The 24404-nt window shown below is 48.4% G+C and overlaps 8 protein-coding genes across 8 annotated transcripts; 1 reads left to right on the top strand and 7 right to left on the bottom strand.

The window, feature by feature from the left end:
• Window positions 1-607: 607 nt before the first annotated feature.
• FSST1_012189 (uncharacterized protein) lies at window positions 608-1823 on the bottom strand (the record flags this gene model as incomplete). Its single annotated transcript, XM_083235393.1, has 2 exons — window positions 608-1649; window positions 1747-1823. The coding sequence occupies 2 exons, from the start codon at window positions 1821-1823 to the stop codon at window positions 608-610; spliced, it is 1119 nt and encodes a 372-aa protein (XP_083081885.1).
• Window positions 1824-3062: 1239 nt separating this feature from the next.
• On the bottom strand, window positions 3063-3500 carry FSST1_012188 (uncharacterized protein; the record flags this gene model as incomplete). The annotated part of the gene is made up of 1 exon (XM_083235392.1): window positions 3063-3500. One exon carries the CDS (start codon window positions 3498-3500, stop codon window positions 3063-3065), a length of 438 nt encoding a protein of 145 aa, XP_083081884.1.
• A 1299-nt stretch (window positions 3501-4799) lies between these two features.
• Window positions 4800-6485, bottom strand: FSST1_012187 (major facilitator superfamily domain-containing protein; the record flags this gene model as incomplete). The annotated part of the gene is made up of 5 exons (XM_083235391.1): window positions 4800-5016; window positions 5067-5164; window positions 5216-5505; window positions 5560-6251; window positions 6319-6485. The coding sequence occupies 5 exons, from the start codon at window positions 6483-6485 to the stop codon at window positions 4800-4802; spliced, it is 1464 nt and encodes a 487-aa protein (XP_083081883.1).
• A 1375-nt stretch (window positions 6486-7860) lies between these two features.
• Window positions 7861-9441, bottom strand: FSST1_012186 (uncharacterized protein; the record flags this gene model as incomplete). Its single annotated transcript, XM_083235390.1, has 1 exon — window positions 7861-9441. The coding sequence occupies one exon, from the start codon at window positions 9439-9441 to the stop codon at window positions 7861-7863; it is 1581 nt and encodes a 526-aa protein (XP_083081882.1).
• A 3113-nt stretch (window positions 9442-12554) lies between these two features.
• On the bottom strand, window positions 12555-14399 carry FSST1_012185 (ferric reductase NAD binding domain-containing protein; the record flags this gene model as incomplete). Its single annotated transcript, XM_083235388.1, has 3 exons — window positions 12555-12588; window positions 12640-14163; window positions 14233-14399. 3 exons carry the CDS (start codon window positions 14397-14399, stop codon window positions 12555-12557), a joined length of 1725 nt encoding a protein of 574 aa, XP_083081881.1.
• Window positions 14400-16875: 2476 nt separating this feature from the next.
• FSST1_012184 (ubiquitin-conjugating enzyme/RWD-like protein) lies at window positions 16876-17831 on the bottom strand (the record flags this gene model as incomplete). Its single annotated transcript, XM_083235387.1, has 5 exons — window positions 16876-17015; window positions 17072-17255; window positions 17412-17441; window positions 17559-17604; window positions 17788-17831. The coding sequence occupies 5 exons, from the start codon at window positions 17829-17831 to the stop codon at window positions 16876-16878; spliced, it is 444 nt and encodes a 147-aa protein (XP_083081880.1).
• Window positions 17832-19308: 1477 nt separating this feature from the next.
• On the bottom strand, window positions 19309-20701 carry FSST1_012183 (acyl-CoA dehydrogenase/oxidase; the record flags this gene model as incomplete). Its single annotated transcript, XM_083235386.1, has 3 exons — window positions 19309-19355; window positions 19411-20436; window positions 20494-20701. The coding sequence occupies 3 exons, from the start codon at window positions 20699-20701 to the stop codon at window positions 19309-19311; spliced, it is 1281 nt and encodes a 426-aa protein (XP_083081879.1).
• Window positions 20702-22581: 1880 nt separating this feature from the next.
• Window positions 22582-24390, top strand: FSST1_012182 (LrgB-like family-domain-containing protein; the record flags this gene model as incomplete). Its single annotated transcript, XM_083235385.1, has 4 exons — window positions 22582-22632; window positions 22683-22913; window positions 22965-23076; window positions 23123-24390. The coding sequence occupies 4 exons, from the start codon at window positions 22582-22584 to the stop codon at window positions 24388-24390; spliced, it is 1662 nt and encodes a 553-aa protein (XP_083081878.1).
• Window positions 24391-24404: the final 14 nt, after the last annotated feature.

Genomic DNA, 24404 nt, shown 5'->3' with positions numbered 1-24404 from the left:
CCTTGGCCAGGACTTGGGAAGGTCTGATAGGAAAGATATGTCTTTCTACTGTTTTGTTTCATGATAACTGCCAAACGAAGTGGATGAGGCATGTTTGCATACTTGGTAGATATGAACAGCATGTATAGAAACCAGCTACAATAGGTATGCTGAAGCGGCGGCTCTTTTTTATTTATAGTACAGCAACATGCATGAAGCAATGCATAAAGTTCAACATAAACGCTTTTAAGTTGAAGCATTTGTCGTTCAAACTTTAGATAACGTTGTCCTACTCTCGACAGCTTGATTCATTCCATCAAGTATCTTACCAAGAGTTGCGCGAATTGTACGGATGTCGTGGGGGTTCGAGCTGGACGGCATATCACACCAATAGGTTCATCACCGAGTATCGATGACTGCTTCCGATGTGCGAAATTGAATACAAATCAATTTGGTAGCGACGTGCATGATAGAATTCTAAACAACATTGGAAAAGCATTTAGCTTAAACGGGGTAATATAGCTCTACCCGAAAATCAAGACCCTGACAACTTCGAATTCCAACATGAAAACGCACTGCACAGTTCGTGCTTTACACAATGTAATACTCGTTTGATGTCACCTTTTTTTTAGTCTTCGCGCTTTTCGCCCTCGAAATAGAACTTGCCCAGCGGCTCATCGCCTCGTCCAGGTCCTACAAGACCGGTTGCAGGAGCCCTTGTCTCACCTCTGTCCAATCTCTGCACAATTCTCTCCGCTGCCTCCTGAGCAGCAGCAGTTTGCGCCTGGGACTGTGACGCAGAGACCGGGCCACGGGAGGTTGTGTCAACAAAGGAGTCGTTCTCGGCCGCTTGTCCTGGGTTCGGGTCCAGTGCAACACCATCCATCATGCGGGCATCACGGCGCTCCTGCAGAGCAGATGCACTCACAGGTGTGTCACCACCCAAATGGGACTCGCGTTCCCGTCGAATGTCACTAAGCCCCGAGTTGGTTCTCTCCAAACCCCAAGCTTGGGGTGCCGTTCGACGATGGTAGATAGGTCCGGACACGGTACTTCCTGCACCCTCACCAAAGCCCACAAGCGAAGCAGAGCCGTCATCACTCATACGATCATCGTAACCACCAACAGAGCGAGCAGTGGGACCATCAAGATCCTCATCCATAGCATCCGGATAACCACCCATGCTTGTTACCGACCCAGCTTCACGGTAGTTGGTGTCAGTGCTGAACATATCCTCATCGCGTTCGCCAGCAGCTGTGCGTGCATCATCACCATCGTCCACATGACTCTCGGTTGCGCTCGCTGTTCCCACAGTACTCATTTTGGTGATAGCCATGGGCTGACCATTGCTATCAAAGTAGGCAGGCGTCAGGTGCTGCGAGGAAGGAAAGTTCGGTGGAAATCCAGTGGTTGAAGTGGGAGTGGTCTGAGGTGAAGCTGACGAAGCCCCGGGAGCGTTCGCTTGCGGAGGTGCTCGAAGGGTCGAAACCCGTTCAAGACCAGCAAGGCGGGAGATACGGTCGGCGCGTTCAGCCTCGAGGCTTTGAGTAGAAGGATTGTGCTGATGACCACGACTAAAATGACCTGGTGGGAAGTGGCCACGATGGCCGTCCTTGATCGCAGTGGTGGATAGCGCGGAAAGAGAGGTAGTAGTGCTCGTAGGAGTGCCGCTGAAACGAACGACAGCGTCAGTGTTTGATGTTCATATAAAGAAGCGCCACCGACTCCATTGCAAGTCAAAATCAAATAGAAAAAGGAATAACACACGGCATCTCTGATGGAGTCTCTGGTCTGGAGCCCGGGGGAGGGAGGTTGATGAAGGTCGGGGTTTGTGTTTGCGCCATGACGATGGTTGATTGATTTTATCGAGAAAGTGTCTGGAGCGCCGATGTTCAAGGTATTTCGCGTTCAGAAGCTAAGAATCGGGCTGGTTGCAAAAGAAAATATGTAAAGTGTTGGTGGTGATACGAGGCGACGTCAGGTATCGAGGGCCTGGCTGTCGAGGGCTACTCAGGAACTTTGGGTGTGTCAATAAACGTTGTTGCCAAAGCAGAAAGCGTAGGATGAACGGGCGCGTGACAGGTTATATGCACTGGGAATTGCCAGGTATATGGTTTGTGCTTGTAGGAAGAAGAAATAAATTGCTGGCAAGGCGGAAGGATGGGAGAAGGTGTATCTACTAACATTATCGCAAGCCCAGCGCATTTCAGCCCAGGGTATTAATCCGGCAGAAGGAATGTGAGGCGATTGACCATGGATAGCCGTTTCCACAGCTTTACCCACTGAAGGTCCCCTACAGGGCAGGCGCAACAAGCGCTGGAGGCGTGGTATATTGAAGAGCACGATACTAGGTAGACTTAGAGGAATGAGGGGGAGGGGTTAAGTGATTGGGTAGGTGGACATTGGCGTATTATGACGTCGATTATAGTGGCAGTCATTGGTCAGATCTCATCGATATCTTCAAACTGGGCATAAGCAACGTTGAATACACAGTGCATGTTAGGTCCTATTGAACGCCAATTAATTGCATCTTGAAGTAAGAGATTATGCTTATCTTGTCTATGTAGGAGTTTGCACGTGGATTGGAGTGTCCATCAAAGCTTGATATTTGACTTGTTAGTATTGTCTCAGGTTTGGAATTTGCTGGTTTTGCTTGCACATATTCAGTAAAATCACATCATGACAAGGAGTCACAGCTAAAGAACAATTGACTTAGTACTTGTACGAAATTCTCATATGTGATACTAAGCCCAATTATTTATCTATTACTCCAGTGCAATGCTCATCCCAACCGAATTGTCAGATAGGTGGATTATATATGTCCCCATAAACTTTGCCCCTTGTCAATTTCCCCGTCATTTTTCTTGTCCGAGACAAAGGATTGTCTGAGCGCCACAAATAGAACGCGCGCAGCTGATTACAGGTCCCAAGTCATTCAATCACCATTGCCATTCCATATAGCGCCACAATCATGTGAAATAAGATGAAGAAAACAGTTCAATAACCCAAAACGCTTGCGTTGAATAGGGGCTTTGCTGCCGCACAGTAGCGAGGCTGCAATGACCCCGCGAGCACGGGTGTTCTTATAGGAGTGCCATGCCGATAGATGTAATGCCGAAAACCAGAGATAGAACCACAACACCGGGGGTCATGGGTGAAGGAGGGCCGGCGTTGATGTCGGGAACGGTAGTCTTGGGTGAAGGGGGGTCCCAAGTGATTGTAGGTCCGTTGCCCTTCTCAGTAGCCGTCTTGGAAGCGGCCTCCTTCTCTCTAGTGTTGGTGTTGGTCTCGGTATCGGACTTGTCGCTCTTGGAGTCCTTGTCGTTCTTTCCAGTGGCAGTGGCAGTCGCCGTAGCTTCCCCTGTCGCGTCTGCGGTGTTGGACTCGTTGGCGGTTGTCTTTGCGGCCTTGTCGTCGGTAGCCTTGGACTTTTCGACAGCGGTGGTAGACTCCTCGTCTGATGCGGCAATGACGCCGGTCAGGAGCATAGCGAGAGGAAGGACGTGCTTGGAGAAACGCATGATGTCGGTAGTAGACTTGAGAAGCGGAGTGTCAAATAGTTGTTGCAGAGTCGACCAGTAAACAGAATAGGGGAGATCACCAAGACAACGACCGAAGAAGGAACAAAAGTCGGGTGAATTCCAACTGTCAAAGAGGATACAAGCGAGAGTCGGTAGACAAAGTTGGTAACACTGACAGAACCAAGAACGAGAGTGAAGAACAGCCAAGAGGAAATTAGTTAGAGATGCAGAAAGAAGATGAAAGACCCGTAAGCGTTGAGAAACTAGGGGGGAACAAGGGAACAACGGGCAGTCGGCAGGTTAAGCCTTTTTTTCACGCTAAGGAATTATGCACCTAAAATTGGAAATCACAGGGTGCGCTAGCGATGGTCCACAGCGATCTATCCTGGGGTACTTGGTATGGACAGTTTCTGATTATCGTTCTGTCCGATGCTACAATGTATCCCTCGGGACAATAGGGTGACAGTGGCAATCGGATTGGTAGCTATCTTGTTTTCAATTTTGATGGTGGTTCATGGTAAGAATGGCTAACATGGTCCATGATGGGGGTGTTTAGGTTGGTCAGTCCAATCGACCCTTCTTTATCACTTTAGTTCTGTAAGAGAGGCCGGCTGCTACTATTGTAGAGGAACTCAATAACTAGTAGGTATATATTTATTGATCTGTTACTCGAGTGATCAAATTATTGTTTTGACCAATTTGGGCAAGCCTTTCAGCACCGCCTTCTCCTCGTATTTCATATGCACGCACTGGCTCCATTACACAGCAAAGCAACACAACACCACACCACCAGCTGACGTACGCAGCCCCAACCCCTAACAAAATCATGCTTCCCAATTTCTCCCTTGTTTTTGTACCATATCAGCATATTATACTAAAGACGAAGGAAGGGGTCGGTATTGTGCGTGGCTGTATACTGCATTATTATTATTTCCTAATGTGAATCTCATACATCATTGCCTTGCTCCTTTGGTGTCTCCTACTAGGTAGGTATTATGAGACACTCCGGCAACGAGGCTCTAAAGATGTATCTGAAGCCACTACCTTAGTAGCAAATTCTATTGGTCACCAAAGTGAGGAATTCTACATTAGTACGATAGTACGTACGCTCGTGAGGCTCTACTCTATCCCAACCGCAATCCTACTTCATGTTAAAAAGAAACTTGATTCCATGTAAATGCTTATATTATAATCCAATGGTTGCTTTTCAACTCTTCCCATTATTTTCATCTATGTCTTGATTTCATCCCTCATAAACTCAATAGTCGTCCTCCACTTTATACCATATCGGCTTTTTGACTAGATGGTAAATCTATAACGAGGGCTTTCATCACCAAGTTCAGCCAGCTCATCCTCCCCCATCCCTTGATGCTTCTCATCAATGTGGCCTGCTTGTCGTCGCTCATTCTCACGTCGGTACCGCCACCACATGTATCCGTAGATGGCAGTACCCAACGCTACCATGCTGAGCGTTACAGCGTGACCCGTGATGTATCGAGGTCTATCCGAAGCAGGACTGTGCCATGGTCAGTAGAGTTCAATCAATTGTTGAACAAGGACACTTACTAGATGAACGCAGACATGATGCCTGCAGCGTTACCCCATGTCAGCTGCATGCCCGTGCCCGTAGTACGCTTTCCATAACGAGGCGAGTTCGTGGGCAACTATTCAAGTCAGTCAGACGGTACCATCACAAATTCATTGTTCCAACGTACCCAAGCCAACGGCAAGCCTACAACCACGTACAAACCTCCAGCTACGAGAAAGCAGCCAAAGTAGTGCGCACCAGAAGAAACATCCGCCAAAAGAATAGCATATCCAACACAGCTGATGATACCAAAGATGACACAGAAGAGTCCGCGGCGCTGCAGCTTGTCCGAGAGGAAGGCTGTGGACATGTATGCCGCTGCGCCAAGGAAATAGCATGGTACGGTGAGAAGCTGTGTCTCTGCGACTGTCCAGTCACCAAGATCTCTAATGATGGTCGGCAAAAAAGTGGAAAATCCTGTATGCCCATTAGAATTGGATATTGGCAGCTGGGCGAAATGTCCAAACTTACCGTACAACATAGTGTCGACCCCGAACTGCGCAACACAAAACGCCCATACCTTCCAGTCCTTAAAGGCGCACATCATATCTTTCTTACTAAACTCTCGACTCGACGCCGTGTTTCCATACTCGCGCGCATGCCTCAAGCGCATAAGAGCCTTTTCGCTGTCGTCCAAAAAGTAGGCCGTGTCCGCATCATTGGGCAACGCAAAATATGTAACAATGCCGATCAAGAAGCTGGGGATTCCCTCAATGATCATGATCCAGCGCCAGCCACTCATACCGCGCACGCCATCCATATGACCGATTCCGTACGCAAGCAGACCACCGAGAGCACCAGCGACTGCAGCGCTGACGAAAAGGTAACCCACGCGGAGTGCGAGTTCCCGCTTCGTATAGAAGAATGTGAGATACACAGTCAAACCGGGAAAGAGGCCAGCTTCCACGACACCAAGAAGAAGACGGCATGCAAGCAGCGATCCGTATGAGTTGACTAGGCCTGTAAGCGTGGCGATGATTCCCCATGCAGCAGCGATAAAGGCGAGCCATCGGCGCGGAGTGAAGAGCTTAAGAACGAGGTTGGAAGGGACCTCAAAGAGTAAGTATGTGACAAAGAGAATAGACACAGCAACCTGGAACTGGCTCGACGAAAGGCCAAGATCCTGCTCAAGACCATAAAGTCGAGCGTTGCCAATATTAACTCTGTTTGGATTCGAATTAGTCATTGCGACTTTTTTTCATCGTCCTTTAACAAGTTTCGCGCACGAACCTGTCTAGGAAACTAAACAGATAGAGGACCATGACAAGAGGAATAATATAAAAGTCCAACTTGGCAACAAGTCTCTTCTCATCAGCCACCGAGTTGGGATCACACTCATCATTGAGACTGTGACGCCTACTAGGCGTAGTGTTTTCGCCGCCGTCCTTGGAGGCCATAGTGATTGATAGTTTTTCTAGTGGAGTTTTGTGAGTAAGTCAATTCGAACGAGGATTTCGACAAAACTTACAGTTGAACTCGATTTCTTTCCCTCTAATCAAAGAAACGAAGGGAAAAAAAGAAAAAAGAGAGAACCTTGACCTCTGTTTAAAGAAAACAGAAATGCAAGCAACGAAAAGGTCTCAGATGAGCGCGATGAACGGGATAAAAGACCGTGCCACTCGCGACAAACCGTTCTGGAACAGTGAAAAAAGCTAGGCTAAGCTTGGCGCATAAATGACGAGAAAAACTCGATGACAAACAAAAGTATCAAAAGGTTTCGAAGAGTGCCGACAAGGGGAGATTTCGATTTTGTAATGGAAAAGTTCTCCGCTAAATCAGCTCATCCGAAACCTGTCCGGTTGCACAAAAAAAAAAAAGAGAGAGATTTTTTATTTCCCCCTCTCGTTCTAAGTAGAAAATAGACCGCAACTTTGAGTGTTGCGATAATAGGCTGAGTGATAGTTGAGAAGTGGGACGACAATTCTGTGCGTAGTAGATCTACTCTGGGCCATGAAGTTAATACTAGGTTCTATGTATTATTTGGTTGATAAGTGTGGCGAAGATTGGTCAATATTAGGTCTTGATGATTAGGAAAGGCTGGAATTATGACCGTTACTCAAAGATTCATGGCATCAAGGTCGATCTTGTTGCTTGGGCGCTTTATGTTTCTTACACATGCTCTTCCATCAATGCACGACATTAAGTGGCGTCACCGATAACGGACGATTAAGCTCAACAGTCATTGAACCCAGGTAAAGTATTTAAATGGATTATTCAGCACTGGTACACGGATGACATGTTCAACGTTGACAAGGGTATATCTGCTGAGTATCGTTAAACGGCATATATGCTAGCTAACCAGAGGTAAACAAACCCAAGTACTACGAGCATCTTATCCCACCACCACGGGTCATATATCGTTGTGCGCATAGGGAGTAACAGTCGCGAAGCTTTAGCGACCAATAAGTGGCCTTACGACATCATCAGATCCCAATTGACTTCAATATCGTTTGATTGATGCATTTCTACCTATAATCAACACCTTAAATCATCCGCAAGTCTGTCCTCACCATAATGGTGGGAATAGAAGATATACAACGTCATGCATTCAATGGAAGATGTCATCTCCCGCTCTCGTCCGCTTGACCCAAGCTCATAAAACGCAAGGAAAAAAGTAAATGGGCTCACAGTATGTACAGTATGTGACATTAATTAATCTCCTCTATCTTCCACGCGGAGTCTCATCAACCATCTTAGAATTTTCTTTATTTCATCCTTCCATCTAATTCTTTGCCAGTGACCTCTGTGTTAGTCACATGACACCATATTCATTTACCGATAGGGTTGCGCAGGCATCTCATATACGTGCTCAGGTGGTGCTGTACCGCGTGCACTTGAGACCTGGTTACCGTCAATCTCGGCAGCATCATTTTGATGCCACTTGGTAGCAGCGCTGTCGGATGCCAGCTCAGCTGTGTTGGCAGGGCTGTACATCTCGGCAGCGTTGTTGTGTGGTGAGTGTCCGGCAAGGTTGGCGTAGTTGTTCTCAGGGGTGACGGCTGAGAAGGCTTGGTCGCTACCGGCAGTACGGGAGTAGTTGGTCTCGGGGCTAACGGCCGCGTAGTTACGTCCATACTGCTGAGGCTTGGCGAATCCGGCACGTCCATCGCCAAGGGCAGTACCACGGTAGCCCTCAGACATAGTAGTGTTGCGGCTAGGGGCCAGAGTGGAAGCGGCAGCAGGGGAGGTCTGGGACATGTGGGGGCTGGTGCCGACAGCAGCGGCGGCGCCGCCACCACCACGACCACCAACAGGAACCTCAGATGCACCAAAGACATCGTCGTACTCAGCCTTGTTCTTGGCGTTGCGGCGCTTGCGAAGGCAGAAGTAGATGAGACCACCGATAACAATCAGACCAGCAACACCAACACCAGCACCGATACCAGCCTTGGCACCAGTGGAGAGGCCGCTATCATCATTGCTGCTGCTGCTTTTGTTGTTGCTATCATCGGAGCTGGCGCCACCAGTACCAGCGGGGCCATACTCTCCCGAGGGAGCAACAGTCGCTGTGCGAACAACTCCAGTAGTCACTCTAGTAGAGGTGATAACAACGGTGCTCGTAGTAGTGACAGTGGTGCTGGCACCTTCTTGGGCAGTCTTGGTAAGGGTCTTGGTAACCTTGGTCTGGCTGCTGACGGTGGAAATAACTGTTCGGGAGACGGTGTTGAAGACGGTGGTGTCGCTGTCACCTCCTCCCTCGGTGACAGTAACGGTCTCGGTGATGGTGGCACGCTTCTGAAGGCCTCGTCGGAAGGCGCGGAGGCCGTATTGATCACGACGGATCTCAACGTGGAAGTCATAAGGAACCGAGGTGACGGTAGGCGCGGCGGGAGCAACGAGTTCAGCGCCTCCAATGGTTCGGGGAGCAAGATCAAGAGCACGCTTCTCGTTGGCCCACTGGGTAGAGGTAACGAATTCCGTCTCGGTCGCGGTCTCAGCGTCGCTGCTAGTAACAGTTGCGGTCTCGAAAGCGGTAGACGTAACGACGACAGTAGAGGTGATAGTTTTCATCACGGTCGTCATGCGGCTCACAGTTTTGGCATCAGCATCGGTAACAGTAACTGTCTTGGTGACGGTAACGTCCTCAGCTGTGGTAGTAGCATCGGTAGTTTCCTCGGTTGTGGGATCAGCGGCAGTGGTTGCATCGTCGGTAGGCTCAGCGGCGGTGGTAGGCTCAGCAGCCGTGGTCGCGGTATCGTCAGTTGGTGAAGGGTCGGCCTCAGCAGTGGTCGCAGGAGCGGAATCGGTTGAGGGCGCGGTAGCAGAGTCGGAGTCAGTGTTCTGACGAGCGACCAGCTTGGTGGCCTCGGCTCCGACGAGCATGCCCAGAAGTAAGAACTTTCGAAGCTGCATATTGAGAAGTTGTCGATTCAATTAAACGGCAGGCGATGTTGAAGTTATGGTCTGGTTGACGGGCCGTGTAGATGGATGAAGTTTACCCAGAAGGGTTCGGCTCGAAAGAAAGACAAAATCCAATAAGAGAGAAAACAGCGACCGTCTCAGATTTAAAATAAAAAAAGTCTCTGATAGGGAGTCGTTGAAAAGAGCAAAGTAGATTTGTTGCTGATTGTCTCGGGCTTGTGCGATGTGGATAAGGAGTTACGCGGCAGTCAAGAACGAATGCGCGTGAAGCAATGACAAAAAAGGCAATGCTTCGATAATGAAAAACAGAGACAAGGAAACAAAAAAAAAAAAGGAAGAAGGTGTTTGTGAACGAGTGTGAGAAACGGTAGGTAGGGGTAAGTAAAAGAATACAAGTAGTATTCCAGTGAATAACCTCCTCGATCGTGTGTGTTGGGTGAGATGGGGGAAAAAAAGGGAATGGAACGAAGGACGGATGAAGAAGATGGATGGGAGGCGTAGTTAGTCGAGTTGCATTGAGAGTGAGAATGAGTTATGAGCAGTTGGGGCCATCCCTGGAAGGAATGGCGCGGGAAGAGCGGATTTGAGCGGCCAGCGAACGAACAGTGGGTGACCACCTAAAAGCTCCAGTAGGTCTAGCGGCCACTACACTAGAAGAAAAAATTGCTGCAGGTGCGTGCCTTTTCGGGGAACGGACTTTTACAGTGACAATGTATAAGATACTTTATGGCCAAGTAGCCTGAGCCCCTGCACATTTTGCAGAAACTCAATGCAATAGGGGTTTCCTATTGGAGGAGATGCAAGAGAACACGAGACGAGTAGTCGAGAGCCAAGCATTTGTGACAGTTGGTATAGGCGTAGAGGTACATAGTAGATTGACGTTGAGGTTGACGTTGTTGGTTGATGCCGAGTAGAACAGGTCGAGTTCTATGCAGTGATTGTGATTAGGTGTAACGAATATAGCCTCATCTCTGTACTTCCATGATCCCGTCTTTTACTGTTCTCCAAAGTGTCACTGTCACTGTCACTGTCACTGCTTCCCATCTGCTTGTGCTTGCTGGCATGGCCTGGTCTGGCCTGAACGGAGACGGGGAAGGGGAATGATTCATTCATTCATTGTGTGTACACGTATAGATACGTACTGTATGTACAACAGAAAGAAGAGCACATGTATAAAGACCCCTGACATATCTTCTCTTTACAGACTAGCTCGTTTGTCATGGCGCTGCGCCTCGACCCCTTTGAGATTACTAGTGTTCTATTTACGAGATGTACGCGAGATGCAAGTATCTTGGACTCTTTTTCAACGGTGATTCTTACATATTATTCTTGCCGTCTTCTCCTGCTGATCATGGCTGATCATTTATGAAGCGAGGCAAAAACTTGACAGATGCCCAGAAATGATATTCACCTATAGCTTGCAGTTTTCAAGTTGTCAAGGCGCACATGAGATATTTTCCAATTGTTATGGGTAGGAGACTAAGCATAAACTATCTTGATGGCTACCATCCATCAGGGAAGTGGCGTTGAGAGCTAGAGAGAATTGTTGAAACGTTGCTGAGGGCTGTACATTGTTTATCGGGTAATCATCAATAAAGGTCACATTTTGGAAAGTGATTGTGTAGTTCAGAGTAGATCTAGAGTATCGCTTTGACTGTCTGCAGATTCACATCTTTAATTGTCCATTAATGACATCAATTTGCTCATGGTCAAATGAGCTCGTATCTGCCAGGTTAGACGAGGTCATGCCGGAGCTTTGGCTGTCTGGCCGACCTAAAACCTCCATAAGTAGCGGGGCAATGTCGGGGCATCGACTCCAGGGCGGTTTAGCTCAGGGTCGGGCCCCAAAGTGGCACCTTTTATGATGAGTCTCTATTGCTGAATAATAAATATCAATGGGAATGCAATTCAATATGAGATCACTTTCTTCATAATAAAGTAAAAGATAGATTTGTTCGATTTCATGTTCATTAGTACCCGCCTCACTAACAACTCACGATCTGCAGGGTCTTCACTAGGCCTAGTAGCCAAGAAAGGGTACTTGCCGTACCTACATACCTACTACCTACGCGAGAATTCATGGCATTCATAAAATCATTCCAATTCAACCACACGAACTAGCGAGATTAAGTCTCTCCTTCATCAACATTGGAAACAAAAATAAAGAAGTCATTCGGTTTCGCATTCTCTCTCCATGTATCAATCCATCTGGATGGTTGCATCGGCCTCACCGTAAGCACATGTATACTACGGATGCTATGCATTATCATTGGAACATCCACTACGCTGCATCCATCCATGTTGGCATCCATTACCTCTTAAAAGCCATTCCCGCTTCTATATCGGTAACTCCATTTCTTGGCTTCTCACTCATCAGCCACTTTCTGCACTTCAACACGTTGTCAAGTGGTGAGACATGCACATATCAGCCGTTGGGTCTGCTTGCATGATCGTGGCGCCTACAGACTGAAGAATTCCCGGCATTCGTAGCTTTACCGATGATGGCTCTCAAATCGTCAAACATACCTCTCTTCCTTTCTGTTCACCATCAAGAATGAATAGTCTCTCCCTCGGCCGCTCTATCCGCAACACTGGCCAGCGTCATCTACATCATCTGTACGGATAGCCTATAGGATTCCTCTACCCTTGGTCATAAGATGTGGCTATAGGTTACTTTCCGCACATGTGAAACGTTTCAGATGGGCCATGACAAGCAAAATCAGTCATTGTCCAACGTCAGCACTTCCAAGCGGTCGGTACTCTCCTCAATATATGCCTGCGCCTCCATAACGGTAACTCGCAGTTACGTATGAGGCTGGTAGCATTCCTCCGCCATTCGTGAGCTTTCGTATTCTGAACCGAACAAAAGGACTAGCGGATGCCAGCAGCGTGCTTGAATGTTCAGAAAATGCTTGTATCATATTGATTTGGTGAGGTATAACATCTGTTTCTACTGTATTAAAACGACAACGCCAAACAAGACCACATACTATAACTGGCCCCTTAAGAAAAAAGTCTACTCAAAACGGTTGTCTCGCTTTTGCCATTACAAACTCAACTATCCGTCCCCCTAAGCTTAAACAATGGTCATAAATACGCAAAGCTTAGAAGTTCTCCTTGCCCCAGACGAAAGAGAATCTGTGTGCACGTTAGATAATGATACCTGCAAAAAAAAAAAAAAATACTTACCCAGGCTCGGTGTACTTGTTACAATACGTGTGCAGTGAACTTCCCAGACCCTTAGGGCCACAGAAGAACACACCTGCCTCAGCAGGGCTGTGAATCTTCCTGATACCTCTAAAGATCATGTCCCAGTTTGGTCGACCAAAGTTGGTCGGGCTGCGCAGACCAGTGATAGTATCCTTGTCAGCGTTAGCGTCGTTGATCATAATGTTTGTCGCATCGTCGGCCTTGATCCTGGCCGTGAGGTAGGTGTGAATCTCAATACGGTGGTCCAGATCTTGAGCTTCGACGGCGAGAAGCAGCGAGCGGAACCACTCGAACGAGTCAAAGTCACGGCAAATCCAGAAGAAGTAAACCTTGGATAGTCGTGTCTTCTTCTGAGGGTAGTTCATTCGGTACCAGATGGACTTGAGGATGGAGGCGAAGGGCGTCACGCCGATACCGGCACCGACGAGGACGGAGACTTCGTACTTGAAGACATCTTCAGAGGCAGAACCAAAGGGACCATCAACGTAGACTCTGGGCAGGACACGACGGATAGCAGGGTCGATTTCAGCCTCACGGCCTGTAAGACCGACAACCTTACTAGCATCACCGGCATCCTTCTTCTTGCTCCAATCACAACCCAGAGACTTAGCAAGCTCCTTGGTGAAGTCACCGACGCAACGCATGTGGATGGAGATGTAGTCCTCCTCAGGGGCACTGGTTAAAGTAAAAGGATGGTACTGCCAGAGCGACACGGCAGGGCAGCAGAGGAAGATGTATTGACCAGCTCGCGTCTTGGTGTGCTCCTTCTTCATCTGGATCTCGCAGACGTTGCTGGGGTGCTGGATGACCTTGGAGATGAATGTCCTGTGACGACCTCGCACCTCACGCGCAATACGTTCGGCCAGGTAGCAGAAACCACTGTACATCCAGAATTGCCAAAAGACTCCAATGGCCGACGATCCGATGCTGGTGCAGAAGGGGGCAACGTCAGGCTGAATCATGCAGAAAGCTCCATGGATCGACCAGAAGAAGAAGAAAACGATGAACATGTGGTGGGTGTACCAAAAACGTTCAAAGTTTGCTCGTCGGGGCTTCTCCATCGACGTGAGAACCATGCCCATCAGTGCAATGAGCATCACGTAACCCGTCCATCCGGGGCCAGACACAAAGTTAGCAAGCAGCCATCCATAGATACCAAGGTTGTACTTGATGGCGACCTGGGCGAAGTTGTTCCAGTGAGCAATGGTGTGAACCCAGGACCAGAAGACGATGGACCAGGCGGTGACGATGTGGAAGGTGATATTCTTGTCAAATTGGAGGATTCCATTGAGCGGCGTCTGGCGCAGAAGAGAGATGAGAGTTCGGCATACGGGGAAGAGAATAATGGCGACATCGACATGGAGAACCAGGGCGGCTGAACGAGCAATGATGAAAGTGAAACCAAACGTCTGGCGTGAAGATTCGAGACTTTCCTTTTGGGCGTAGTGCACGCAGGCGAAGGAGAAGATGAGGGCGTGCAGAAGCATAAAGACAAAGACGAAGCTTGAATAATGAAGTTAGCGACCATGAACTTGACCGTCTCAGTCATTCGACATGTGATTCTTGACTTACAATCTTCGGTAGCCCTCGTTGATCATCCAGCGATCAAACTTTTCTCTTGACGATAGTTCCTGTTGCTTCTCCTGTGTCATCTCACCAGAGAGAAGCATGCGCGTAAGGGGAGTCCATCGCGATCGTTCCGACGGTTTCTCGGACCAATCCTGCATTTGATAGCTCATCTTGAGCAAGAAGAAACGGTTGAATCAACCACCGAGTCGGGTTTTAATTGGTATCCCACGTTGAGTCTTGTTGAGTATTTGTTCCAGTCGCGAATGTCTTTTTTTATCCTCGTTTTTACCAAAATCGTCCAACAGTAAATAATTTCCAAGCGATTGTGTCGATATTCAGAACCAGCTGAACAGATGAGTAGATGTAATAGATTCGGTTAGACGACGAAAGATGGGGGGTTCCCAATAGTATAAACAAGAAGCGAACAGAATAGAAAAATAGTTGCTGTCTAGAGCCTGAAGATTAAACAAACATATAGAGAAGAGATATGCTCATCTCACCGTCACGGCCCAAGCAGGAAGATGGAAAAAGGAATGAATGGGAGAGAGAATAGGAAGAGGAGGAAAGAAGCAAGGGTTTCTTAGAACTAAGTGATGGAAAGCTCAAACAATGGAACCCGGGTCTTAGCTGCTGTAATAGTACTACGTAAGTATATCTTATTGCTACTACCCTTTTCCCTTTCTACGGGATATGCTCCAGGGAATGAGAGGGAAAAAACGGAGTTTGGTGGACGGACTTGATACCAGGCACAGACAACGAGTGTCCGGGGTTAGCGCTTGGCATGCACCTATAACATTCTAGCGAGAGGCTGCAAGAACTCTTTTGTCCCTGTGAGGTTCAGACTTAAGAGTAAAAACACGCCATTCAAGGAGTTGTTCTGTGTCAGGCATGGTTCCAACCAAGGGTCCAGAAGTTGGGACTGCGTCAGATCAGGGGGAACGGGACATTACACAACTACAAATTTTAGCCTCTGGGGACTAGAGCCTGTAGACAGTGGAGATTAAGAGTTATTAAATATCCAGTCAAAAAAAAAAAAACCCCCATCTTGATAAACTGAAGTAATCACCTCATGGCCAGCAAAATATGGCATGAGCCTTTTCCTCGTAAATCATCAAAAACCATGAATGATTGGCTGTTATCAATGCCTGGCCACGTCTGGTCTGGTCTGAAACCCCGGTGTTACAGGTTTGACAAGACCTAGCTCTCCCTGGCATGTCGCACCGAGAGTGGGGTCACGCTTTCAAATCTCGGCCGATGAGTGGCACGACCAGTGAGGCGCGTAACTATCCCCAGCTGTTCATATCAAGAGATATCCGTACATCCTGAAGGCATCGATACTATCCGTAGGGCAACGATTAATTATTAATCTATCTGCTGAAGACTTAATTACTTACGCGGGATCGAGAAGCAAGGGCTTAACTTAATCATCTCCATCAACAGGCGTTGACATCTAATATCCTTGCTAGTGCGAACCGAGACAGTCATGGAGGAGGCCTGCAGATAGTAGAAACTTCACCTACAACAGGACTCCGAGGATATCACAGCTTGATCTCTAGGCATGAAAGTGCAAAGGGGGGAAGAGCTTAACAGTTATCTAAGATACTATAGGATGGGTTTCTGATTACGCCCCCTGCGCTCTCGATAACTAAACATCTTAATGTTGCATTGACAGCGATATCCAAAGTCAAGACGACCTCCCCCGTCTCACATCTAAGCAAGATCCAAAATTCTCCGATCCATAATTGTTTCCAAAAACCACAACAAGCCTTCGTATCCCCAAACTTGCCTCTCCAAAGTTTTGGAAACATCATGAACAAACCTATGGCCCATATCAGCAGCCCGTTGCAGCTTTGTCTCATTGCGTTTCAGTCCCCCATCCGAGACATGTACCATCTCGGCACTGTCATTATTGTCTATGGATATCTTCACATCACGTATCCTCACGAGTCGTAAACTCAACTTGGCAGTTACTTGCCAAGACTGTTCTCAACTCGCCACTACAGTCCTGCACGTGGCCCCAGAACCATTACATCTTCTCTTCCAAAGACATCAAACAAATCAACCATACAAGCATTGTTGTGATCTCCACACTGGATCTCGAGACATGCCCAAATTCGAGTCCCTGACCAGTAGTGCGCTCCATGCTACCTTTCTCGTCATAAACCATGACCCTGTTAGCGCTTAACTCCCGTGCATCATAGACGCAGTATTCTTACTCAAGTGGCCACTGCTGGGCTCCATTAGGTCATTGTTCGCGCCTGGGCATCAAGTATTCAGCATGTCACCAACATTTGCAATCATCACGGCACATTCACAGCCAAGCCATTACTGGTTGAAGAGACAAATTGTATACGCTGCCTGTTTCTGGATGCCAAAAACACATCGTCAATGCAAACCTAAAATCCAGCTGCATGATATCCCTTAATAACTAGTCTGTTTGTCTGGTGTCTTTCCTCCCTTCAGCGTTGCTTGCTGTCTCGTCAACCGCAGTTGAAGCCTCGATACAGGCAAAAACATCCTTCTAGGTCACGCCGACTAAAGCCATATCGCAACACCGTGCGAAGCTTCCACTCGATCGTTTCACGTCGCTCATGATAGGGGAAACAAATCGACTCAAGGTCCAACCGCCTTCGTCCATGTCGTCATTTAAATGGCGTACTTTCGAGTCCACTCTCGGGCTGTGGCCTCGTATCGGGGTCGGTCAGTCTTGTAGACATGGGCGATCTCAGGCACCAGAGGGTCGTCAGGGTTAGGATCCGTTAGCATTGAGCAGATGGACAGAAGAACTAGTTGACATGTTAGTACTCAGAAGTAACCAAAGAGGTTCTCAGCGTCGAAATACCTTTGGAGATGGTCAGAGCAGGGCTCCACTGATCTCGGAGAATGTCCAAACAGATGCTTCCGTTGGAGTTGATGTTGGGGTGGTAGATGCGTGTGGTGAAGTTGACCTTGGGAGGCTTGAAGGGGTAGTCGGTGGGGAAGTGAATCGCAAGGAAGAAGACACCGCCGGAGTAAGGGGAGTCAGACTAAGATTTCTAGTCAGCCAAAATGTTTCTTTCTTGTTTGCTGGTTGAGGATGAGGACACGGATGCACCGGCATGCGGCTGAGGGCTTCGTCCGCCCATAAGCCAGCCATATTGCTCGGCAGCGCATCCTCATACTAAGTCGGGGGAAAAGCTTACAGGACCCATAATCGTAGCTTGCCAGTGAAACTATTCATGCATGTTAGTCGCGTGATCGAATGTGTCCTGCATGGAGCAGGACGGAGACTTCCCGTAGCCATGGCGACTTTGACAGCCACATGCTTATCGGTGTGGGGGAATGCCTACCAGATCTTCGCCAACAGGGCCAGCGGAGCAGGAAGAGGGAGGATCTCTGCGGGGGGAATCAGCATATGTTCATCGTGAAGACGAGATAGTCGTGAGGGCTCAACGCCATCGAAGGTTTTCGGTATGGTATCGCAGGTCGTCACTCAAGACCCCGCTTACCAAGTTGCCCCCACCTGACGTCTTGGGCTTCCAGGTTGACCCCTCAGACTCTGTACGAGAGCGAACTTACCGGCCGAGATCAGTCAACTCCTTGTTAATACGCTTAAGAGCCATTTTGATGTGTAGAAGGGGGTATCTAAGATAGGTGTTGCGAGTTATCGCGTTCGTTCTAGGGTTGAGACAAGCGTTAGTCGAGGGGTTGTCAAGACGAGCGGTCGGGAGAAAGAAGGGTAGGATTCGAGGTAACGCACGATTTGCAAAGAAGAGGTCGTCCTGATGTAACAAAACAGGAGACCAAGTCGTATTTATGTGTTGAGGGAGAGAAGTTTGCTGGATTGTCGACTATATGTCAGCGTAAAGAAATTCGGTCAAGGCTGAAAGAGTAGAAGAGGCGGGATTTGGAGGAAGATGGTTCGTTCAGAATGGGGTCGGGAAGGTAGGAAACCTGAGAAGTGGGAGGAGCAGGCAGGAGAGTGGAGGGGGGGAACCAAGCCAGGAGCAGGAGGGTCAACAAAGAACAAGCGGAAGGAGTGAGTGGCTGCGTTGGCACCTGCCCTTGTAGCCTGGCTGGATTCTGGAAGCCCGAAAAGTCAGGGTTTTCAGGCGCTCGAATGCTGTGACTGGGCCACATATGGGCCTCAGCCCGCTGAAATGGAGGACACCGCCACTAACTTTTAGGTTGGGGAGCGAATCAGTGCTTAGTGGTACCCGAGCACTAACAGCTCCATGGCTACAGATTTTTACGTTGGGCTTTGATAACAGTGGAGGGCATCATAACAGCAGCCAGCATGTAGTAGGCTTAGTTTCGTTACCGACTGTCGCCATATCCTTCGCCCGGTTTCGATGACTTGTAATTATCAACCGATTATTTACCATCACTTGTTACATAGAGGAATGGCCTAGGCATCGTCTGAACTACACGGCTGAAGCCCAAGTTCAGCAGTGGTGAGTAATACTAAATGGACTACATGTACAGTACAAGTGGCGGCCGAAGTCGGCAAGGAAAACCATATTCTTTGTTATGGGGATTCCACATGATTCTGCTATTTTTGCTCATGATTCATCTCTCTACTATGTACCTAGGTAGTCAAACGTCATTTAGTAAGTACGGCTACTCTGACTGCGCCTACTACCCCTAGGTATTTACATACCATGGGGATCACGGTAAGAAGCAAAGTGCACAGTCAAAGCCTCCCGTGCCTGGACCCGGATGCGGATGCAGACGCCCGAGCGGCATCGCCGGTTCGTTCCCTACAAGTCTAGTATTGGCCTCAAAGTTGTGGATGGCATGTTGCAAACGACGTCACTTAGTTTGGACTACGGTGAGGGTTGAGGGTTTCTCTTTAACAACAAACCAAGTGGGTATTCAATACCAAGCGTCGGAGGTCAAAATAAAGGAGGAAAACCAGACATCCATGTCGGCTAGTGATGCAGCTAGACATGACCGTTTTTCATGCAGCTTTGTTTGAGAACCATCAAGAACAGAATACGTGATTGGATAGCATACGTTTGCGGATTATGTTCTGATTTCCAAGCATCTATAATACGGGTATGCATTTATATTCGCCCCCTTACCAATTATTTTCATGTTTTACACAAACGCTTGGATACCAGTGATAGCTCGACCAAGAATAAGACCTGTGATATGTTTGTAAGCAATTGTCAAAATTTTGAATAAGGCAGTAAAACGTACTGTGAATATCACTTTGGCCCTCATATGTCTGAGTCACAAACAGGTTTGCCACATGGCGACCAATCATGTACTCATCGCTGGCCGCATTACCTCCAAAGATCTCCTGGAGGAGACGTGCGTTTCGTAAAGCAGTATCACAGTTCTGTCGCTTCACCATGCTGATCATCTCAGGTGTTGCCTTGCCCTCATCCTTGAGACGACCAACCTGGATGGCGGCGAGTGTGCCGTAGGCAGCATCTGTTGATGCATCGGCGAGTTTCTTTTGCACAAGCTGGTATCTGGCAAGAGGGTTACCCTTGAACTGCTTTCGTTCAAGAGAATATGTTCGAGCGCGGGCGAGACAGTCCTCCAGAGCGCCCATAACACCCATTGCAATGCCATATCGAGCGTTATTCAAACAACTGAAGGGACCCCTGAGACCCTCAACTTCAGGGAACATGTTGTTTTCTGGTACGGGGCAGTTGTCGAGCTGGATCATGCCCGTGATGGAAGCACGAAGTCCGTTCTTGTCCTTGATGGCTGGTGTCTCGAGGGTCCCTGGTGGGCAGTCCTTGCGTTCTACTAGGAAACCCCGAATCTTGCCAGTCTCTTGCAGCTTTGCCCACACCATCAACACGTCTGCGATGGGACTGTTGGTGATCCATGTCTTTGCGCCGCTTAGAGAGTAGTAACCCTTCTTGGTAGGGTGTGGCTTGGCCACCGTCTCCATACTTCCAGGGTCACTGCCATGGTTGGGTTCTGTTAGACCAAAAGCACCTAGCATCTTGCCTTTGGCCATTTTAGGGAGAAACCTCTCCTTCTGCTCAGCAGATCCATGCTCGTATATACCACCCATCACCAATGAAGACTGAACGGACATGCCAGATCGGTAGCCGCTGTCGACTCTCTCCACAGCTCTGGTGATTAGACCGCCAGCAACAGAAGAAACGCCTGCACACTCATAACCCTCGATTGTAGCGCCCAACAGTCCGAGCTCACCCATCTCCTCGAGAATCTTGGGATCGTAGGATTCGTCACGGTAGGCCTCTAAGAGACATGAACATCAGCACAGTCCCGGTGAAAATGGAGTTGTAAGTAACTCACTCAGAACGCGGGGCAATAATTGTTCCTGGCAGTATCTCTCTGCAGTATCTCCAATCGCCCGTTCCTCCTCAGTTAAGAGGTTATTGGAGGCCAAGGGATCCTCCCAGTTAAAGCTTGGCCCTGGTGCCGAGGCAAATGTTCGTGTAGCGCATGACCGCAGAGGAGTGGCGGCTCTTTGAGCGCATTGTCTGAGGATAGGGCGAAACATTATGTGGGAGAGGCTGTAGGTCGAATTGGTTGTTGTTTGCAACCGAACGAGATCGCCGGGCGGAATCGAGTAGTTTTAAAGGTGAAGCAATTCGGGGCTCAAGTTGACTGACGAAAGGGCGCCGGCAATAGAAGTCCACTAGATGAAGTCATCCGACGCGAACCGGAGCCGGCCCCTCAGTCACTAACTCACTATACCCCAGCTTTTGACCCCGGAACCGAGGCATCCCACGACCCTTGAACTATCACCAATTGAATCAAGTGCAAACAAGTGGCACTTGAATGCATGAGAAACATTGGCCTGATTTGGGTGGTTTCGGGTCCATAAACAATCTTGCCGATAATTAATTCGGGGTGTGTTGATTGTATACCGATACAGCTGAGCTATGCTGCGTACCTAATGAATCGAGGCATCCATGCCTCATCCAATGATCGACAAGAGTTGCAGACCAAGCTGGCTCGGATAGGAAACCCCCCCTGCCAACTCGACGTTATGCCTCTTCTGTACCTGACTTTTGTTTCTGCTTTGACTTGGACTGGGATCTAGATCTGAACTCCCCCTTTTCTTCGTCTACTCTCGCCATGAGGCTCAGCCGGTCAAGCTCTAATGCCCCCAAGACTACCCCCGCTACAGCCAACTGACGGGTTCCTTCGTGAACTGCCGGAGCCGACATGATCGGTACCGATGCCGAATCGTCATCTGACGAGTTGCTGTGATGTCGATTAACTTCTGAGTCGCGTGCCCTTCGTCTGCGCTCTTTGCCAGCTTGGGATCTGGAATCGTCTGCTGAGTCGTCCAGTGAAGAAACGGACAGCGATCGACTTGATCCAAAGGGAGATTCAAAGTACGCTTGTCGAAGGCGACCATCCAGCCGATGCAGTAGACTCGTCGGAGTTGATGGTTGGGACAAAGGGCTGCTTTGGTAAGTGTTGCTATGAGGGTCTCTAGAAGATGGGGCCGAATGCTGCATAATCCTGTTTCAACAAGAGATTCTGCACAGATCATAGTCAAGTAAGCTTACCCACGAATGGCTATGCTGACAGCCCAGTTCTGGACAAGACTGCATAGCTTGGTCTTGGTTCATCATATTGAAAGACGGACCATGCAGAGCAATGTCTATCTCTTCAGAGCCGCATTCAATCTGCCGTTGACGTATTTTTGAAGCATTTTGATGCCTCGATGCGCAACGACGTGTTCGGCTTCCCCCATACCCAGGTGTGAGGTAGGTGTTGATTGTATTCGAGGTTTCCTTAGTCGTTTGTAGGTTTTCTGCACGAGTTGAAGAAGAATTCATATCATCGACGTCGGACCGGTTTGAACATCACATACTTGGTAAAGAGATCGTCAAGGGAGATATGATATGATGATCAGGTGATAACTAAGGTCGGAATTGAGTAATAATATCAGGGAAGCGAAGGATTTGCAGTTGGGAAAACCATCTCTGTGGTTAATGGCCAATACATCACGCATTTAGTAGGTAAGTACGTAACCTGAAAGCCGTTCCTGCTATATACTGTGCACAAGAAGGGCATCGTCAGTTGCTCCTTGCCATAATCACATCACGGTAGTTCAAGTCCGTTCCTTATCTTTCTGATTGTATCCTCAGAACGATTACCCGAACCTCCCGCGCAGAGGCCGAATCATAAATAGAGGGCTGCAGACAAAAATAGAACGCGATAGTTAGAATCCTATCTTTTATGTGCCTATTTTCGATAATAAATTGTCGAATTTAAAGGTTCTTATTTTGATAATTGATGACGGAAGGATCGCCGACACTAACACACATGACCAGGGTCTTCGGGCGTTCGGTACTGGGCCAGCTCACTTTATACGCTCCCTCGATGAAATATGACGAGTTTAATACATGCACACACGGCAAAATGACAATAAAGTCCAACGATGTTATTCAATTGGCCCAAGCCATCAGATTGGTATGAACATCACTTTCACAAGGAAACACATTTCTAATTGCGGGATACAGGCTGCCAAAAACAACAGCACCAAACTCCTACGTGCCTGGTTCTATGTACCATTAGGAATCACAGTAATGCTTGCAGCTTGTTTTGGAATCGATTCACTATTCCACAATTTCAATGTTGCATTCCCTGCTTCTGTCACTTGCATGATGTTGCTATTCCTTGCCCTTATCGCCAGTGAGTCATTATTAGGGACTCATAAAACGAGAGAGTTGATCAATATTATCGATGTGCCCGTAAGTCAATGGCAGCCTCACCTACTATGCAATCAGCTCTGATATCTCTAGGCTGGCTGGTCACTTCGATGGATGGGCGTCTTCTTTACACCATCATTTGTCCTCCTACCTCTGAGTCCACCCATAGGAATTGTCGAGGTCATGATCATCATTGCAATTTTCAGTAAGTTGGGAATATGACAAAATTCTCGATACATGTCTAACTCTAGTAGTTATCGGCTTCTTTGTCATGATGGCTCTGGTAGCCTGGATCACTCGCACTCTTCAACTTGCTCTCGGCGTTTCAAGACGTTCCAAATCTCAGCGAGCTGAAGAACTCGGTCGCCAGACTCCAGACATTCCGATATGTGAGATCCAAACTCCTGCTATCTCACGCCGTACAAGTATCTCCCATACTGGTTCGCAGATTCCCCTTATATCTGCATCAGTGCCGAGTTCAGGGCCAGCCTCGGCAGCGCCATCCCGTCCTCAGACTCCACCACAGTTACGGCTCCAGGAACATCACTACTCGAATGGTAACGTTCCTGATAATTCAGTTGAATCTCTCAGCATACCTACTGTCCTCTTACAAATTCCTTTGCCGCCGCCCAAGGTCGAGTTGTGGGCTGCGCGTATTTCAGCAAACATTGATGTAGCGACATTCGTGGGACTGTTTTTCTTTATTGGCATGCCTATATATTACTCGACTGGTTACGCTATGCCCATTCATTTGGCTGTCAACGTTCTCGCTTGGTTTGCTGCCATGGCCATTCCTCCAAAGTGGAAACAGCTCCTCCATCCAGTTCTAGTATCGTCTTTCGCGACTGTGTTCGTCATATGGGCACTTGCAGCAATTCGCAGCGATAGCTTGACATCTACACTTCACGCATACCGTACTGGAGCAAAGTACATAGAGTTATGGCGCCGCGCAGCACAGAAGCAGGATCTCCTTCCCGGCGCAGGAGACGTCTTTGGCACTCTTCTCGACGCCAGCATCGTGGCCCTCGCCTTACCCATGTTTCAGTACCGTCGTGAGCTTCGTACGCATTTCATCTCCATTGTCGTGCCAAACGTTGCCATCAGCGTGGGTTCTCTGCTGGCATACCCGCCCTTGTGTTACGCATGCGGCATCTCGGCAGCCCGCAGTCTCGCATTTGCATCGCGCAGTCTGACACTCGCACTCGCCGTACCCGCGACTGTGAATCTCGGTGGCGATGTCAATACAGCAGCTGCGTTGGCTATCATCAGTGGAATTCTGGGTGCTGTACTTGGAGGGCGTATATTGCGCTGGCTGCAAGTTCCCGATGATGATTACGTGACTCGCGGAGTGACACTGGGCGTTAACTCGAGCGCCATCGCAACGTCTGTGCTGTTACGGACTGACCCTCGAGCTGCGGCTTTGTCGAGTTTGTCTATGAGTCTGTTTGGAACAATCACTGTCCTGTTCACTTCCATACCATCTGCAGCAACATTTGTACGAGGGTTTGTAGGTTTATGAATGACCTTATAAGT

This window comes from Fusarium sambucinum, chromosome III (assembly GCF_050947815.1).
Source record: "Fusarium sambucinum isolate potato_lamoka chromosome III, whole genome shotgun sequence".
NCBI lineage: Eukaryota > Fungi > Ascomycota > Sordariomycetes > Hypocreales > Nectriaceae > Fusarium > Fusarium sambucinum.
Note: the sequence above shows the minus strand (reverse complement) of the source record. Positions and strands in the feature narration are given on the sequence as shown.